Here is a 15,307-nt window from a genome sequence, read left to right on the forward strand (position 1 = left end):
CCTAATTGGCAATAAATGGTGTTTCACTCTCATAGCCGGAGACAGAGCCACACATATAAAGTACATACGCACTCACACACACCTGTGTCTGAAGCAGATGGTGTGTGTGTATGTTTGATGAACGGGAGGCCTGAATAGCTCCTTAACGAGGCTGGTGTGAGTCGACTCCTTAAGCCTCCTCTCCACCATCACTCTCAATGACATACACCCATAACTACAGTAGAAAGTCAGACTGCAATGCAGCAATGCCAGAACAAAAATCCATACCATAGACAGAACCTCCCTGGTACCACGGTGGTTTGAGCCTCTGCACCACAATGCAATATAAGACTGGGCTGTTTATGTCGAGTGGGCGGGGGGATGATGTGTTAGTTCAGTTATACAGCAGTAGCAACAACCATGGCCTGGAACTGAAGCCAGTGCAGAAATACATAAAAGTGTAATACCATCGACAGTCACTTCTGAACCTGGGAGTCATTCTTTTACACCTATAAGTGGTCCTTTTGGAAATTATTACCCCCTTAAAAAGATTTTATGGCATATAGAAGGCTTCAAGTTCATTTTCTTTTATGAAATATATTACATAATGTATCCTCACATGGAATATTTGGTATTCTATGTGCAATAACTCATTCCTGTGTATATTTTACATATCTTTATAGTTATTTATTCATTTATTACCACCTTTTCTTTAAAAACAAAAACAAAACTGATAGCACAAAATAATTTCAAGATTTGAAGAGTCAAGCAATGAAATTTTGTTCTATGTGCACTTCTTATTCTATTCTATTCTATTCTATTCTATTCTATTCTATTCTATTCTATTCTATTCTATTCTATTCTATTCTATTCAGTTTTACTGCAGTTGTAGTTAAGAGGTTACCCTAATAAGACTAGAGATAAAATTATTCTGTCTAGCAAATGTTTACTGAAATTTATCCAAATACAGCCGAGGCCTTTTAACATAGGCTTGCTGAGCTACATTAGCCAAGTTATGTAGCATTCATTTGTTATTGTATTATATGTTTTAAAGATCAACAGATACAGATTAACTTTATTTATCCCCAGAGGGAAAGTCATTTTACACCAGCTCATGAAAATTAAGGAAAATTAAAATAAAATAAAAAGAGAACATATGCCTGTCAGCTAGCCTGCTAATTAAGCTAGCTTGGTGGCTAATTGGTGATTTTACCCATCATACAATTGTAAAATTAAGACACAACTGCATGTTTTAACCTTTAAAAAGAACCTTAAATTACTTGTGTTAAAGGTAACATTTCACAGGTAGCATCAGTGTTGTAAGTAGTACATCACATTGTTTACATTACTGTGGTTTCAGTATGTTAGCATTAGCTTGGCATGTTCCAGCCCTTGTTATTCCCAACTTCCGTATCTTCTCTAAATATGGTTGCTTGTAAAACAAACAAACAAACAAACAAACAAACAAACAAACAAACAAACAAACAAACAAACAAACAAACAAAAATAGAAACAGCCAAATTATGTGACTTATTTCTTCAAAGTTGTTTCCAGAGCAGTCAGTGTCATCACTTTGTTTGAACCCACTTCTTTTACACACACTCTCCACACACCACCACCTGCAGCCTACGCTCTTATGGCTTATAGTTATGGCTGGAACTTCAGCTTTTTTAAATCTTCAGATAAATCATCCACCTCTCGCTTGTCTGTCAGCCTCTACATCAATCCATGTCCTCTGTGGTGACACGCTGTTTTGTTGCAAGGTGGAGGATAACAGTTGGTCAAGGCAAGAGCATCCAGCCACTCAGCGTAGGTTATTAATGGCAGAGCTGCGTGGGGATGGGCTCTGATGACTATTGATCTTAGCTGTGGGGCTCCAACACGATGGGAACTATTGGAGCTACACACCAGTGGCTGTGAATCACCGCGCTGCACTGCTTCACCAAGAAAAGTCATTTTGCCCCCTAGACTTTGTTAAAACCCTGCCTGAAGAGATTTATACCGGCAAAGTCACTGTCATCCTTTACATCATTTATTTAAATTCATTTTTTGCAGTTGGATTTTATTCCAGCCTATATAACTTTACAGTTTTAACAGTTACCTGCTGATATTTCATCACCTTATTAAGTTAATATGGCAAAAATGACGGATTAGGAGTCATTTCTGGAAAACTCCAATGACTTTATGCTAGTTGGTATGAGGATGGAAGTCTACAGGTGGTTTAATGGAGGGTTAGTGCTCAGTGAATGGAAACCTAAGGATTGAATGATTCTAACACCTTCCACATAGTCAGAGGACTCAGTAAATAAGAATATTCACTTCTACAGGCGCTGGTGGAGTTAAAAATACTGCAGAGGTATGGCAACTGAAAACCAAACTACTACAACTACTGCTAAAACTACTACTGCTGTTACTACTGCTACAAATACTATTAATATTAGTACTACTACTATAACAGATATAACTACTGCTATTACTAAAACTACAACAGCCAATAGTACCAGTACTACTACTATAACAAGAACAGCTGCTGTTACTACCACCACTACTACTACTACTACTACAATAGTCACCACTACTATTACAGCAGCTACTAATATTACCACCACCACTACTATTACTACTAGTACCACCACCACTACTACAACTACAACTGTCACCACTACTACTACCACTACCACTACTATAACTTACAATTCCAACAGTCACTACTAGAGCTGCTACTACTACTACTACTACTAGTACTACCGCTACTACAACAACAGCCACTACTACTACCACTACAACAACTTACAACTTCAACAGTTACTACTACAACTACTACTACCGCTACTACAACTCCAACAGTCACTACTACTACTACCATTACCACTACTATACCAGTCACTAATACTACTACTACTACAAAAGCTACTACTACAGCTACTCCTGCTAAAACACAAATAACGGAGAACCTTTAGGCTGATGCACCAGCAGAAATGCACACACACACACACACACACACACACACACACATATACATATATATATATATATATATATATATATATATATATATATACATACATATATATATATATATATATATATATACATACATATATATATATATATATATATATATATATATATATATATACATTTTTTTTTTTTTTTCTTCACAGAATTACAATAATGCTTACACTTCAATGTAGAACACAGAATTCAAATTTAGGACATTATTTTTTTCTTTTTACAGGTCAGTAAACTCTGTTAACATGCAAAATGGCATAAAAGATAGTTTCTCCTATTATCATCTATTATTATCTCTAAGGTCCTGCAAAGACTTAACTGCTCATTTGTCATTCATTAAATCGCAAAGACGTCAGCATATGCAACTGTTTAATGATCAAACGTTGCGTCAAAACTAAAGGCAATGCTAAGTCAACTTTCCCTGAGTAAATACTTTTTGCAGCCATAGAAGTTAGAATAATATACTGTACTTACAGCTCCCAACAGAGAACCAAGAGAAGCAACCCAGATAATAGAGGAAAGCTCTTCACACAAATCTGTCTTCCACTGACACAGAAGCTGTCAATCACTACTGTCACCATGACAACAGAGATCTGGGTTCTACATGCCATGACAGGAATAGGATGGAGAACACAGAGGGAAGGTCACCTCTTGTCATGTCAAACAGCATGTCGCTCAGGCACAAACACAGACAGTGACATGCAATAAATGAATAAAATATATATTAAGACACACATAAACATGAGCACATGCACAAATACCAAAAATAGAGAAGGCATATGCACATCCACTGAACAGCAGAATACACAAACACGATGCATGACAGATAGGCTCCTGTTAAGTGGTGAGTGCTGTAAGATAGTAAATAAATCAGTAACGGAGCAATATGCAACAAATGCAGTAAAATAAATCAGCGAGGAACATGGTTGGCATGTTTATGTGTGTCATCCATAAACCGTAAGCCTGAGGTTCTTTAGCATTCTGTAATCAAGTTGTTCAAGACAGACCCAGACCAAGCCGAGCTGGGGAAGTTGTTTAAAAGGCTGAAACATTTTCTGGAGAAGCAGATAAATTCCAAAGCGGTGACCATCAGACTGCACTGATCTAAGCTTCCTCATTACGAGGCCACTCCTTTTTTAACAGGCAGCGCCGATCCACGCTGTCAATGGCACAAAATAACACAGCATTCTCGGAAAGCTATGGTCACCAGTGTCACTGCCTGGGCGGACCGGGAACATTCGGTTCTTTTCTTGGAGATTAGAATACAGCCACAACCATACACAAACAGCCGCAGAGAGGCCTGGAACAGCCCAGAGTATTCTGAGGTGTGGCTTCTCCTACGGCAGCCAAAGCAGTCATGGAGAGATGTTGACTTTGGAGACACTACTCATGACAGGTGCTGCTTTGTGGCAAAGGTTAAGTCACGTGACCAGTGGGGGCAATCAAAACAACCTCACCACATGCGCGTACACTGGAAGAATGTGCTCCAAGAGTATGTGGTGTCGAGTCCAGTTTACTACATGGATAGTTACAGATCCTGTTTTTCTGACCTCTCCTTAAACAGGCTTTCTCAATCAGGCCGTATGAAAGGGATTTCACATCTGGCTTAAGAATTAGCTTTATAAGAAACATGTCTCAATTCCCATAGATGATCAAGTGTGGCATGCCGTGTGTGCAGCTCAGCCCATAGAGAAGTTATGCTACACAGCACATCGCCTCAGGAAAGCAGCTAAGCAGGCAGAAAGTGGGAGAGGCAAAAAAAAAGCAGAACCGAAAAAAGGCGAGAGAGCGCCTTAACCCACTTTCTCCTTTAATACAAGCCATCAAACATCAGAAGCCATCATCATAGATTAGCCTGTCTCTAATCCTGGCTGTTAGCACAGCTGGGGCAGATTAGGGAGAGGGCACTCCTGACAGAGCCAACATGGCGTCACAGTCGCTGACAGCTCACCTGGAAACACATGGGTAAATGTACAATACAGCACTGTTTCAATCATTGCCACACACACAAATACACACATAGAGATCAAACGTTGTGCTGCTGTAAAGCTGCCTGCTTGCCTGCCCTCGGGCAGCAGGGTTAGGGCAGGAAGTCAGGCTTCAGAGCTGTGTGACACCTCTAAGTCGACTTGATCCTGAAACAGGGGGGAGTTCCTGGTTTAGGTGTAAGCGTGTGTGTGTGTGTGTGTGTGTGTGTGTGTGTGTGTGTAATAAAGAAAACTGATAGAGTGATAGATCTGATATGTGATTTAGAGACTGAGACAGACAAAAAGTGTGAGAAAGAATCAGAAATTAGAGAGTGAAAGTGAGGAAGGTGGAGAACAGAGAAGTCTGTCAAACTGTTAAGCTTCCAAGGAAATCTGTTTAATGTGGAAGATCAGGGAGGAAATATGCTCGTTCAAGCTCTGGCAGTGAATGCATGCAGTGTAAAACAAATGATACGGCAGCGCACATGTGGTGGGAGCATAAGAGGGTTTGGCTGTCTTTAGAGGAAATGTCAAATCCTTCACTTACTCAAAGTGTGCTTTGTTTTTGACTGAAATGTTCCCAGAGATAAGAGACCTCCACTTGGTCCTCCTGATCCACACTGCACCTACATCTGTCTCAGGTTGCATAGGGCCTTAACAAACTCCATCAGACACAGAGTAGAGGCTGTATCCAAGAAAATCTAAGAAATACTGCCCAAACTGCTTTAAAATACTCAAAGAAACTGTTTGCATGGAGAAAAAGCATCCTTCTGGTCCTCTTCAGTTTGAAGATCCTGTTGAATGTTGTAGAAATCTGAGGGATTCAGGAGTGGGAAACTTTAAAAGGTCTTTAATATGTCTCAGCTACTCTGTTATTCCTGAACATCGAAGACATTGATGCCTTCATTGGGGAAAGGAATAGTTCTTCCCTCTGGGCTGTTTCTGATAGATACTGATGAGTCACATGATCAGAGTGAGGTAAGTCATGTGATTAATGCACAGTCACATAGAAAACCACAGAAATAAATGAGATACAGAGATCTATGTAGTGAAGAAGAATGTGAGCTAATACCAAAGTTATCACCGTGAGACCTACAGTGTATGAACAACTGTCAGATTCTTCATTAAAAGGTTCATTTTTCATTTTCTGTATCTGCTTACTCCTTCATAGGGTCCTGCTGCTACAGGTGTTTATTCTTAGTGACACTGGGTAAGACAACGTGATGATTATTTTACAGAAATGAACTTACAAAACTAACAACCAGATAATTTAGATTCCTCGTTTCATTCAATCCAACACAAAAGACTGTTCTGACTTTAAATGATAACACTATGGTTACATCTCAAAAGAGAATAATTACTCTTTCTCTTCTGTACACTATATGGACAAAAAAATAAATAAAACAACCACTGGGACACATCACATCTACCTCCCACTCCGACTTATTTGAAATATTATTATAATAAATAAAAATGTACATGTCAGTTATATTATTATATTATACAATTGTGTGAATTGAAGACACGTTGACATTTTTAACCATTAAACTTGTGGTTTAATGGTTAGAATGAGACAAATGTTACACAAATCTAGAGGTAGTACACAGTTTTTTTTGTACAACCAAATATGACAATGTTGAGGAAAATTAAAGCCATGTCTGAAGTATTTTGTAAAAAGTACATGACAGTGCAAACAAAATTAAGTCTGGCTATAATATTGTTCCAGTATACATGTATAATATGATATTTGTCATTATTGTTTATTTACTTTGAATTAAAACCAAAAACAGCAATGAAAAATTGAGAAATAGAAAAAAAAAAAAAAATTTCAAAAAGGAGCGGGATGAAGTGCGGCTTAAATACTCCTGCCCCCTTACCCCATGTTTTTCTACTGGCCACAAAACCCCATACCAGCTCCACAAAATAACTCATATATTTTACACATATCCAAATTAAACTCTGTTCCTGCCTCCATAAGATGCATTGTTTTGCACCAAAACACCTGAGTTCAATGCATCCCAATACTTTTGTCCATATAGTGCAGGGGTGTCAAACTCATTTTGGTTCAGGGGCCACTTTTAGCCCAGTTTGATCTAAAGTGGGCTGGACCAGTAAAACAAAAACATAATAACCTGTAAATAATGACAACTCTGAGTTTTTCCTCTTTATTTTAGTAAACCCCCCCCATTAAATTATGAAAATATTTACATTTTACAAAAAAGGTGCGAACAACCTATCAAAAAAAAAAAAAAAAAAAAAGAAATATTTGCGCAATTTTAACATTATGCCTCAACTTATTATTTATACATGTGTATTACACAAAAGGTTACAAAAACATTTGGTTACAAGCAGAATATTGTTAAAATTTTGGAGTTTGGAACTAAAATAAGAACAATTTCTACAATATTACATCTCATCTTATTATTAATACAAATTACAGATCACAGTGGATCTACAAATGCACAAAACTTTTAGTAACAGGCAGAGTATTGTTAAAATTGCTCAGTTCAGGTTGTTCATATTTGTTTTTATTTATTTATTAATTAATGTATTTATTTATTTGGATTTTATTGTGAAATGATAATTTTGGAAAGGTATATTTTCATAGTGTAATGTTATTTTTTTCACTGAAATTTTTTTCCACATAGTTTTTAAGAAGAAAATTTGGAGTTGTCATTATTTATGGGTTATTATGTTATTATTTTACTTGAGAACACATTGGTCTGTATGTGGAACCTGAACTAAAATGATTTTGACAGCCTTGACTGTTAATATCTTCAGTGTAATTTTTGAACTTTTATTGTGGGCCGGATTGTAACCTTTAGCGGGCCAGATTTGGCCCAAGGGCCGCACGTTTGACACCCCTGATATAGTGCATCTGTAACTTTCCTATCTGACTGTTACAACTGAAGGAACTGGAGTTTTATCAGCAGTTTTAAATACTCAGATGATCAAGACAATTGTATATGAAGATGTGTTTTGCACGATTTTAATGACCTGATATTGTTGAGGAGCAGCCACCACAAGCACTAAAAGCAAATGTAGAGATATTATTTTGCCTTTTTGGTTTGTGTTTAAGTGCATATTCAGGTAATATTCACTCACACTTCCTGTAGTGCCCAGGGACAGATGGTTCATCTGCTGGGTGAGAGGGCCCATCATGCTGGCAGGCTGCATGGACATAGTGTGGTCCATGGCTGGCGTGATCACTGCACCCTGGTCAAAGATGAGAAAAGTGAAGGTGAGAAGCAGCACAAAGAGTCCGAAACTTCCCGAGAAACACGAGATGTAAAAATAAGAAGAGTTGGGTTAATTTGTAGAGACAGCAAGGTCAAAAAGTGGATATAAGTATGTAATAGTGGAAGGAAATGGTCATCGAAGAGTAAAAGTTGTTACAAATTTGACCACAGAAACAGTGAGAAGAAAAAGTACAGCAAAAAAAAACAACATTTCTGCTGTAAGGAAAAAGCAGAACACGGTAAGATGTACAAACAAGTGATGGGGTACAGAGGGGAGGAGGTGAAAGTAAAGGTTAAAGGAGGGTATGGAGGAGGTTATAAAGCAGGGGTGGTAAACATGGGGCCTGGGGACCAAAACCAGGCCACCAAAGGGTCCAATCTGGGCTACTGGATGAATTTGTGAAATGGAAAAATTACACTGAAGATAGAAACAATCAAAGGTGTCAAAATAATTTCAGTTTTAGTTTAGCTGAACTTCATCCCGCTCTTTCTCGAATACATTTTCTTTTTTGTATTGATTTTTCTTACTGTATTGGCTTTAAATGTTGATATTCAAAATAAACAATAAATAAAAAAATTAAGTTCTGGGGACATAATCAGACCAATATGATCTCAAGTGGATCAGACAAGTACAATAACAGCATAATAATATATAAATGATGACAACTCCAAAGTTTTCTCTTTGTTTTTGTGTGAATAAAGTAAAATTACATGATAAAAATGTATACATCTCCAAACTACCTTTTCACAAAAATGTGAACAATCTAAACAACCTATTAAGAAGTGGAATTTCAACAATATTCTGCCTGTTACTAAATGTTTTGTGTCTCTTTAGATCCACTGTCATCTGTAAGTTGTAATGCACATGTGTAAATGAAAAGCTGAGGTGTAATAGTGGTAAAACTGCACTAAAACAAAGAGAACAAAATTGGAGTTTTTATTTATTGGTTATTATACTCTTATTTTACTGGTCTGGCCCATTTGAGATCAAATTTGTCTGTATTTGACCCCTGAACTAAAATGACTTTGATTTATAAATGATTAAAAACAGTAGAGAAAACTACAGGGTGGGGAAGCAATATTTACAATAAACATTTAGTTGTTTTTTCTCAGCGGGCACTACGTCAGTTGTTTTGAAACCAAACATATACTGATGTCATAATCATACCTAACACTATTATCCATACCTTTTCAGAAACTTTTGCCCATATGAGTAATCAGGAAAGCAAACGTCAGAGTGTGTGATTTGCTGAATGCACTCGTCACACCAAAGGAGATTTCAAAAATAGTTGGAGTGTCCATAAAGACTGTTTATAATGGAAAGAAGAGAATGACTATGAGCAAAACTATTACGAGAAAGTCTGGAAGATACTATTAAAGAAGAATGGGAGAAGTTGTCACCCCAATATTTGAGGAACACTTGCGCAAGTTTCAGGAAGCGTGTGAAGGCAGTTATTGGGAAAGAAGGAGGACACATAGAATAAAAACATTTTCTATTATGTACATTTTCTTGTGGCAAATAAATTCTCATGACTTTCAATAAACTAATTGGTCATACACTGTCTTTCAATCCCTGCCTCAAAATATTGTAAATTTTGCTTCCCCACCCTGTAGGATAAGGACGGCAGGATAAAAGAAATCTACAAAATCTAAAAAGTCTAGAGTAAAAACAAAAAAGAGGGATGAAAGAGATAAGGGTGTGGATGAGGTAAGGGTGACAGGAAGACAAAGCAGCCAGAGAAGAAGAAAGAACAAGGGACAATGTCAATAAACAGCAAGAAAACACAGGGACATTTTTCAGGATCAATACACACTTTTGTCTTTGGTCCATCAAAACGGTCAATATCTGCTGCTGATGTATCAACAATATGGGTTTGTGCGGTTCATTGATTGCCCAGAGAGGATGCTTTCGCTCTCCCTCCCTCCTTGTCTTTCACTCACTCTCTGAGCCTTCCCTCCTGGTAGAATGCGCCGCATGTTTTCCCTAACGGGCGGATAAGAACGCTAGAAGCTTCTTTTTTCACGGTGCAGTGGAACATGAGGGAAAGTGATGAAACCATTGTTGCTCTTTCATCCCTTGTCATGATAGCTCCATTTCCCCAGCACTGAAGCCTCGAGAGGAACGTGTTCAAAACCAAGCCTTTCTCCGCCGCTTGGTTTACTTCTCCTCTCACTTTGTGTGTCTGCGAGTGCGAGTGTGTCGATGTGTGTGTGTGTGTGTTTGTGGGTAAGCCTTTCGTGCACGAGGGTGAAAGAGAGCCACGGTGTTTATGTCAGCTTTAATAGTGTACATTTGTGTGTGTTTGCGTGGATGCGTACACCCCACTGGTGACTCTGTGTGGGCCTATTGGAGAACAAACTGTGCAGACACAGCCTGTCAGAATCGCTCTGCTTGTCTACTCCCTGCATTCAGAACACACTCAGCCTCCCTCTCTCACTCGATATGCGAGCTTCATGTGATCCTTCCTAGAGTTTCACCTCAGCACAAAAAGAAAACTGGGTGAAATGTAAGGAAGTAGGGGATGCCACGGTCTATGATCACTGGAGGAGGACAAATCTGATCCTTAACCCACAGAAAATGGACAAAAATACAACCAAGGGTCCTGCAGTCCAACGGTATATTTAAAGATAGTAAGTGACATTCATTTCACCTTTCAAGGTCACTCAAGGTCAAAGGTCATAGCACCGAATGAAAGCCCATATGTGACTTCCTATCTACTGCCAATAATAATTATATCAATATCTTCAACTGTTTTAAGTTATAGCACTTTGAAATGTGTCCCATTATAAACCAATGGGGATTTTTAAAACTTCAAAAATTCATAAAAAATCCAAAAATCAATATTTCTCAAAACATGATATTTCAGGAACAGTCTTATAAATATTACAAAATGTCTAATGAAGAGAAATAAAGGTGGTTAAAGGATTATATATGTTGATGTAAGCTGATGTCCAGTATTTGATCAGTGAGACACTGCAGGTAATTTAGGCGTAAAACTGGCAAATCTAAACACATCTGCAAGAAGGGTAGGCAGTCAAAAGAAAGGCAGGACTAATATTATCATACATTAATGTGTGTTAGAGCTGTCACATCAATAATACCAAACACCACTGACTGAATTACAGCATGTCATTACAGTTTCAAGTGGAAACAACCACAGATGTGCAACTACTCAATTTATATGCTGTCATCTGTACGGTAATAATATGTATAATTATATAATAATAATGACATACTGGTCCTTTTTAAATATTAAAGACCTACAACTGTTTTTGTGGCAACTTCTAAATTAATAATTCTTTACATGTAACTTTCCCTGAGTGATTTATCACCATTTATTATATTATTATCCTCTGCATTTCACATTTTCTGTCAAAGTCAAGTATTTTCCCATATTTTATTTACTGATCTTATAGATGATCATTTAAGAAAAGAGGAAACTGAAAAGTTATTATGTCAGAATGGAGAAAACTTTTTCAGCTAAATATATCGTTCACTGAACAAACACCACTGTTGTTTGTTAAACTACATGGGTTTTATTGGTGGATCAATGAGTTTACATGACCATATAAATCTGATAACTGTAATAATCAGATCTGATGCGTTTACTTGCTATTCAGAAATGTGACATTTGAAAATCCCTGGTTTAGACGTTTCTGTCCATTATGGGATTTCTTTCAGATTTCGTATGTATGTAATGATGGTAGACTCAGACTTCCTTTTACTGTCTTCAGCTCACATTCTAACTACATCACTTCTGTTTTCTATGATGTCTTTTTCTTTTTTTTTCCCCCATCTGACGCATGCATGAAGACCTCAGAGTATTGGGGCGATATCCAGGTGTGTTAATCCGATTTTTCATAATAAGATTACTGTCATTATCTGAATAAGCATATCATATTATACTGTTTACGTGATCGCTTGAATAATGCGATAACTCCAGAAATCTGCTAATAATTGGAGTTTTAATGTGGATGTAAACGGACTCCCTGTTGTAGAAGATGACGCTGTTTCCACCTTCACTGTAGAACCTCTGAACATCCAAATGTGTCATATCTGATGACGACAAAAAGCTGAGAAACTGAATTTTATTATTTATTTGAATGTATTGATAGGATTAGTGGATCAACAGATATAACTGGACCATAAAAATTTTTACACATTAGTAATAAAGTCTTGTTATGTCCTCCAATAACACACTAAGGTTGAGTATTCGTATTTGGTGAAATAAACCAATAAATAAGTATAATATTAAACATTTTAGATCAGTAGATGCTTTTGAATCCATGCATCATTCGTTCTTTTTGAAAAAATAACTTATTTCATTATTCATGTACAAATCAAAACTCAAAAATCAAAAAACAAGTTGTTTTTCATTCTTTCGATTGTACGCACGAATTAAAAATTGAAAGTAAGCAAATGGACCAAATGTTGGGTTTCATCGTGACATTTTTAACATCAGATTTGATATGACCTGGAAGTTTCTGACTTCTTCGTGTGTTGAGCTGGATAGTCGTAGGTTTGCTAATATTCTGCCTAATGCACTTTGCGATAATGGAGAAATTTGTGTTAATTAGAGGCAGCAAACGTGTTACTCTCAAGGAGGACGACATGACAACTGAAAAAATCGTCAGGGTCTTCCAGGTATTGTTGTTTTGTCTAATACAGTATGGTCATGGTAGACAATCTAAGTAGAAGACACTTCGCGTAACACACGAAGAAGTCAGTAAACCGAGTCCGATATCAAAAATGTCAACATGAAACCCAACATTTGGTCCATTTGCTTCTTTCCAATTTTTAATTTGTGCATACAATCAATTGAAAGAATGAAAAACAACTCGTTTTTTGATTTTTGAGTTTTGATTTATACATGAATAATGAAATAATGAGTCATTTTTTCCTTTTCCGATTGTGGATTCTCAATTGAATATGAAAAGAACAAATGATACACAGATTCAAAAGCATCGACTGATCTAAAATGTTCAAAATTATACTTATTTATTGGTTTATTTAACTCTTTATAGGGCCCTCATACAAATACTCAACCTTAGTGTGTTATTAGAGGACATAACAAGACTTTATTACTTTTATGAAATTTTTCACAATTTTTTATTGTCCGTTTATACCTTTGGATCTACTAATCAATACCATAAAAATAACAAAAAAACAACTTGTTTTTTTTATTTTTGATTTGTACATGAATAATGAAATAAGTTATTTCGTTGTTTTCTGATTGTGGCTGTCAGTGTTTTTTTTTTTTTTTTGGTTGGTGAACAGTTCTTCTCCAGCTGTTCTCTTGTATATTCATGGATTTTATTGTTTTAGTTCCATATCAGCCAACACAGTGGACACTTATGCATCATCTCATACACTGTAATTCACACCATTACTGTAACTTTGTGTTCTTGATAAACCTGATCTGCACTAACATGTTTGAGTGTAAATCAGTTGCTAATTGTTATTACTCTGTAATTAACTGTTTTCTTAATCAAAAATGTTTTTTTTTTTTGCATATTATCTCCATGAAGTGAGTAATAACTAGCATTAGAGTATGTTACAATGTGACAAAACATCAGATTAGATGCATGAAAAATACTATATCACTTTCTGATATTGTTTCTTTGCTTCAAAAATTAAACACATGGTGTCCAACCGAGTGGACATTTTTTTGGAACTCCATAAAAAAATGGGTTCATTAAAAAATTTCAACCGCATTGTTTTTTTTCATGCCTAAACAGGAATAAAAACACTCAGGAAGAAAATCTTGACTAAGGTTCTCATAATTCATGCATGAAAGGGTTAAATACGCTGTCATTTATGTAGACAGAAACATGAATTGGAAACACAAAAAGTTTCGTTTGCTTTTCCCATGGGTTCTGATCGGGCAGAACTTAAAAAAGACCCAAGAAGATGGAAAGGGAAAATGATGAGAGAGAGAGACGAAGAGAGGAGAGAGATGATGAAGGACAGAGCTGATGGAGGTCGTGACGAAGACTTGGGCGAGAGAAGACAGACAGGGAGAGAGAGAGAGAGAGAGAGAGAGAGAGAGAGAGAGAGGGAGGGAGAGGGAGGAGAAAATTAGAGACAGAGGGAACGGCTGTAGGACACACAGGAGAGAGGACACAAAGGAGGAGGAAGGAGAAAAAGAAGGAGACGAGGAGATGGGAGAGATGGGAGAGGGAAGTAGCAGGAGCTGTGGGCTACCTGTTACTGATTCAGCCTCTGACAATGCCTTTATAATGGGAAAGGGAGAGCAACGGAAAGGCTTAATTCACAGACGTGTCAGGGAGAGTTAAGCCGATTTGTGATTTCGATTTTCTGTGTTTGTGAGACTGAGTGTCTGTGAGAGAGGGGGTTTTAGTACGTGTGTGTGTGTGTGTGTGTATGAGTGTCTGTCAGGTTGTGCGTCTGTCCACCGAGAGACTAGAGAGGAAAGGAAATGAGAAAAAGACTGACACAAATAGACAGTATATGTTTTTGATTTGTCCTATAGATGCATGTGTGTGTGTGTGTGTGTGAAACAAAGATAAAGAGAAAACAACATAATGAATGCTGCAGACGTACCGCTAACAAATGTATGAGATGATGTTTACCGATCGCCTCAACGTATGCAACGTGGTTTGTGTATGTATTCTGCACTCGGCATGTTTGTGTGTCTTGCTAAAGATGCTATTGATCCTGCTCTAGACAGGAGACAGATGATATCAGGGCCCAAAGGGTGGTTTAATACGCTGATATACACTCGACTGCGACTGGAGACAATGTACAGTAAATAAGAAATCTTGTAAAAAGTCTTACAACAGGCCGTGTTTTTTAATGGCCGCTCATTACGGTAAAACAGCAACGCTTGGATTGATGGAGCGCTGATCGCTATCGCCTTCAATTCATTGCTTGTTCCATACGTTTGCGCATCAGAAACAACAACTGTAAAACAGGTGAGGGAGATACATAAATGTCACAGAGGTTTTACTGCCTGATCCATTAGGGCCAAAGGATGGTACATGGAGGCAGCTCTGAGGTGGTTTCACTTCCTGTCAAACCTTACATGGTCTTAACACACAGTCAGACATGTGGGTCTTATTAGTATCTATCCTGGGAATTGTCCTACT

At 37.3% G+C, this 15,307-nt stretch overlaps 1 protein-coding gene across 1 annotated transcript in view; it reads right to left on the reverse strand.

The window, feature by feature from the left end:
* The window catches only part of LOC115428458 (RNA-binding motif, single-stranded-interacting protein 3-like), a 527,598-nt gene that overhangs the window by 14,510 nt on the left and 497,781 nt on the right, over positions 1-15,307 (reverse strand). The window contains exon 13 of the mRNA XM_030147513.1: positions 8,064-8,174. Coding sequence (XP_030003373.1) covers positions 8,064-8,174 — 111 coding nt within the window. The remainder of the gene's footprint in view (positions 1-8,063; positions 8,175-15,307) is intronic.

The sequence above is a fragment of the Sphaeramia orbicularis genome, chromosome 11 (assembly GCF_902148855.1).
Source record: "Sphaeramia orbicularis chromosome 11, fSphaOr1.1, whole genome shotgun sequence".
Classification (NCBI taxonomy): Eukaryota; Metazoa; Chordata; class Actinopteri; order Kurtiformes; family Apogonidae; genus Sphaeramia; species Sphaeramia orbicularis.